At 32.7% G+C, this 4,066-nt stretch overlaps 1 protein-coding gene across 1 annotated transcript; it reads right to left on the bottom strand.

Annotated features, from left to right (window-relative positions):
• Positions 1–545: 545 nt before the first annotated feature.
• Positions 546–2,087, bottom strand: LOC120158283. The gene has a single exon (XM_039169159.1). The coding sequence runs from the start codon at positions 1,932–1,934 to the stop codon at positions 771–773; it is 1,164 nt and encodes a 387-aa protein (XP_039025090.1). The 5' UTR covers positions 1,935–2,087; the 3' UTR covers positions 546–770.
• Positions 2,088–4,066: the final 1,979 nt, after the last annotated feature.

The raw sequence follows: 4,066 nt of genomic DNA, 5'->3' as shown, positions 1-4,066 counted from the left end.
GTTAATTACCTACCTAAAGCGGCAATATTTATAACGTTAATTACCTGAATGAATAAAAAAATATTTAGACACATTTAAAAAAATAATATAATTTAAACACTTATTCTCTAATTAAAACTTTTTATTTAAGCATAATTTAACCCTCAACCCCCCGGCAAACACAACTGAAAATGGGCCAATATCTTTACTACCTAACCACTCAAGGTATCCTCTCCCCCATGTGGGTCTAATGAAATTTCATTTCCCAGATAATAACAAAGGCTTACAGCTCAACAAACAAAAAAGAACGTAATCCATGTCGGTCACGCCTTTGATACCATGGGTACAGTACTTGCACAGTTCTTAAAAAACGACCTGAAAAAACAAATCATGTCATTGGAAAGGAGTGGTGAACCGTAATCCATGCCGAATACCCCACACACAGATCGATCAACTTACGTAAACCCAAACACTACCCTACGAAAAGGAGACAATACCCCTAAACATGTCGCTTTGTTCAACAGTCATTTCAGACCATGAACACTGAGTCTCATGCACTAGTCTGAAACAAACAGAGCTTGATTATTACAACAATGATTACCCCTAAAAATCCCGTAATCACAAAGAAAAGAAGCTTTAACAATGTTGATAAAATACATAACATAGCTTCTTTGTACAATAGGCTTACCTTTGAAAGATCAAATTAATACACAAAACAGTATTATATAATTTAAGAAACTATACATAAAACAGTATTACCCTGTTTTTTTATCCACTCCGGCCACCGTGAACTACCTGGATGAGGCTGTATTCAAGCTTCTGGCGAGGCCGTTAAGTGCACCGTAACTTTTCGAACTGAAGCTCAAGCAACTGAATAATCCTTGTCTGTATGGCAAGTAAGTCCTCTTCTTCATTTCCTCGGCTTGAGCTCTGTTTGTGGTGTAGTGCAACTCGTGCGGCGACGGCGGGACTCGTCGTTTTGCTACCCCGTTTGATGGTTTCCCGGAATCCGCTTTCTTGCCCGAGCCTTGTTTGTTTTCCTTTTGCTTACGTTTCAAAGGTGGAGGCTTTTCCTGTTCCATTTGAATCTTTTTCTCTTTTGATGGTGAAAAGGAAATGGAAGTCCAGAACTTTTCCTTCCCATTCGCTCTCCCTTCACTTTTACTTCTATACAAAAGATCTTTCAGGAATATCCATTTTTTGGAGTTTCTGCCCGAAGAAGATGATCTTGATGAAGATGCAGAGGAAGACGGTGTCGTTTCCTTTGACACGTTGGTTTCTTTCAATCCTTCCAAAATGAGCTTATTGACTTCTTCCCGTTCTTCTCTGTTACAATCTTCTTCTTCTTCTTCATCATCTTCCCATTGAAAATCTGGGTTTCGAAGCGGTGATAAAGATCTCGCCTTTCTATGAAGTGATCTACTTCGAAGCTTGAGATCCCTTCCTCGTGAAGCTTCTTGCTTGTTTCCATCTTCATCGTCTTCCTCGACGTCTAGATCTAATAAAGGAGCTAGATTCTGGGGTCTTTGCAAGTGAGAGGAGAGCTTCATGGGCCTGATCTGGCCGTTCAGGAACAACTCGTCAGCAGAACTCAAGGATCTAACGGTGACAGAACCATTACTGGGGAAGCGAGACGAGAACTCGAACTCGAGAGACGAAGCATCCGATTGAGCCGAAACTAACGAGGACTCGGACGAAAAATGAGAGTTTAGGGAAGGAGCAGGAGACAATATGAAATGCATGGGACTAGCCGGCGCACTGAAGAAGTATCCCGAGGAGGGGCCACGTCCGGGGCTCGATGTTGCACTAACGTAGGGAGTGGAGCAGGTTGAACCAAAGTCTTCACTGAAACGCGGCGTTTCAGTGTGGTCGCCATCATTGTAAGAAGAAGAGAGGTGAGTCGCAGTTCCAGTTCCAGTACTATGATTATTGTTAAGGTTTTGGGTTAAATCCATATTGAGAAAGAGAAAGAGAAAGGGCTTAGATAAGATTTAGATGTGAGGGAAGCTGGTGAAGTAGTTTGCGGGGCACGTAATAATGGAGACAGTGCGCAGGAAGCGAGGAGGAGGAAGGCTCTGTGTAATGGGTTGCTTTTTAAGACTAACAACAATAATAGAAGTTCAATTCTCTCTCTCTCTCTCTCTCTCTCTCTCTCTCTCTCTCTCTCTCTATATATATATATATATATATATATATATATAATTTCTCTCAATCTAATTATATTAAAAAGATGTGAGAGAGCATATAATTTCTCTCAATGTAATAATATTAAAAAAATATAAAACTCTTAATCTAATAATAATAAAAAGGCATAAAATTCTTATTTTTATGATGCAAATGAATTATAATCTATATATATTTCCATTACTGACTTAGATTTGTAAATATATTTCAAAATTTTACTCATTTATCCTTTTCGTTGGATGTGAATCTAAATTTAAATTGCAATCAGATATCTAAATATAATCCAAAAAGAATCCGTAAATAATAAGCATAGGTTGTAAGTGTAAAAGGGAATTATGGATATTCAATGTCATATTTGTCATATCCATTGCTCTGATATAACTTTTAAATATACTCATTTATAAATATGTAATAAATATAAATATGTGATAAATATAATATAATATTTATTTAAATATAACTCTCAATAATTTGATATTGAATGCTTATATTTTTCACATTTACAATGTTCGAATTCAAAACCTTAAAAAATAATAATAATTCTTTTATGAATATGAAAAAGGAAATAACAATAATTCTTTTACGAATATGAGAAAGAAAAATGAAAGAATAAAATTTGGGGTAAATTATTCTAATAGTCCCTAACTATATTGTATTTTTTATTTTAGTCTCTACTACGATAAGTTATTAAATGTTCACTTAAATTATCGAAAGGTATATATTATTCTTATAAGTAATTTTGAAAAAGTATTAAAAATGATTTACATTACTAAATTAGACTCGGCTCACACTTCTCATAGTTATTTTTTATTTTATTTTTTAACATTGTTTATTAATTATATTACAGTTCATTAATAAACTATGTAGAAGCTGTTTGGATGGGGGAAAAGATGATTATGGGGGAATTTTTTTTCTGGTAATTAATATTTATGTTTGGATTGCTAAAATTTTCAATAAGGGATAATAAATCATTTTTAATAGTTGTATTTTGGGGGTGTTTCACTGGGAATGTCAATCCCCGATTCCTTAAGTATTTATTGTTTCTCATGGGTTTTGACAAAAATGCCCTGAAAACAATTTTTTTTTTCAAAAATATCATTCTCCGAATCTTTGAATAAAAAATTTATATGAAGGGTAAATTATAAATTTATCTTTAAATTATTTTAGATTTACAAAAAAGTTCACAAATAGAATTTTATATGAAGTTCAGGAGTTAAAATAAAATTAAACAATCGCATTAAACCCATTTATCTTTTAAATTTTGTAAAAAATTATATTATTTTTATGAATTTAAACTTTATAAAGAAAAATATATAAATTTAAAATAATAATATTATGGCTTAAGGGTCATCTTTGCCCCTGTAGTATACCAAATCTATCATTGACGTCCCTATCGTATTTTCGCATCAATTTTGTCATCAAAGTTGTTTAATTACATCATTTTGTGCCATTCTCTTAACTTAAAACCTTAAATTATAATCCCTAAGTTAGTCCTTAAGGTTTAAAGATAATGGAGTTATGGTTTAAGGTTTATAATTCAGGGGTTTAAGTTAGGGGTAGTGTTATAAAATGATACAATTGAGCAACTTCGAGAGTTAAATTGATGTGAAAATATGATAAGGGTAAAAATGATAAATTGAGCATAGACACGGGCAAAAGTTGCCCTTTTGCCTAAAACTCTATATTTTCTATGATCTTTTATACAAATATTTTTCATCTGAATATTTAGAATTCAAGTTGTTAAAAAAAATACTATAACAAGGATAATTTGGTAAAAATCTACATTTGAATAATCTTTTATTCTTTTAATTAAACACTGTAATATTACATTACTGTTAAACAAATCAAATACGACAATGTAACATTTACAATAATGTGTCGGGTAATAATACATTATGATAAT

The sequence above is a fragment of the Hibiscus syriacus genome, unplaced genomic scaffold (genome assembly GCF_006381635.1).
Source record: "Hibiscus syriacus cultivar Baekdansim isolate YM2019G1 unplaced genomic scaffold, ASM638163v2 tig00111311_pilon, whole genome shotgun sequence".
In the NCBI taxonomy this organism is placed as follows: domain Eukaryota; kingdom Viridiplantae; phylum Streptophyta; class Magnoliopsida; order Malvales; family Malvaceae; genus Hibiscus; species Hibiscus syriacus.
Note: the sequence above shows the minus strand (reverse complement) of the source record. Positions and strands in the feature narration are given on the sequence as shown.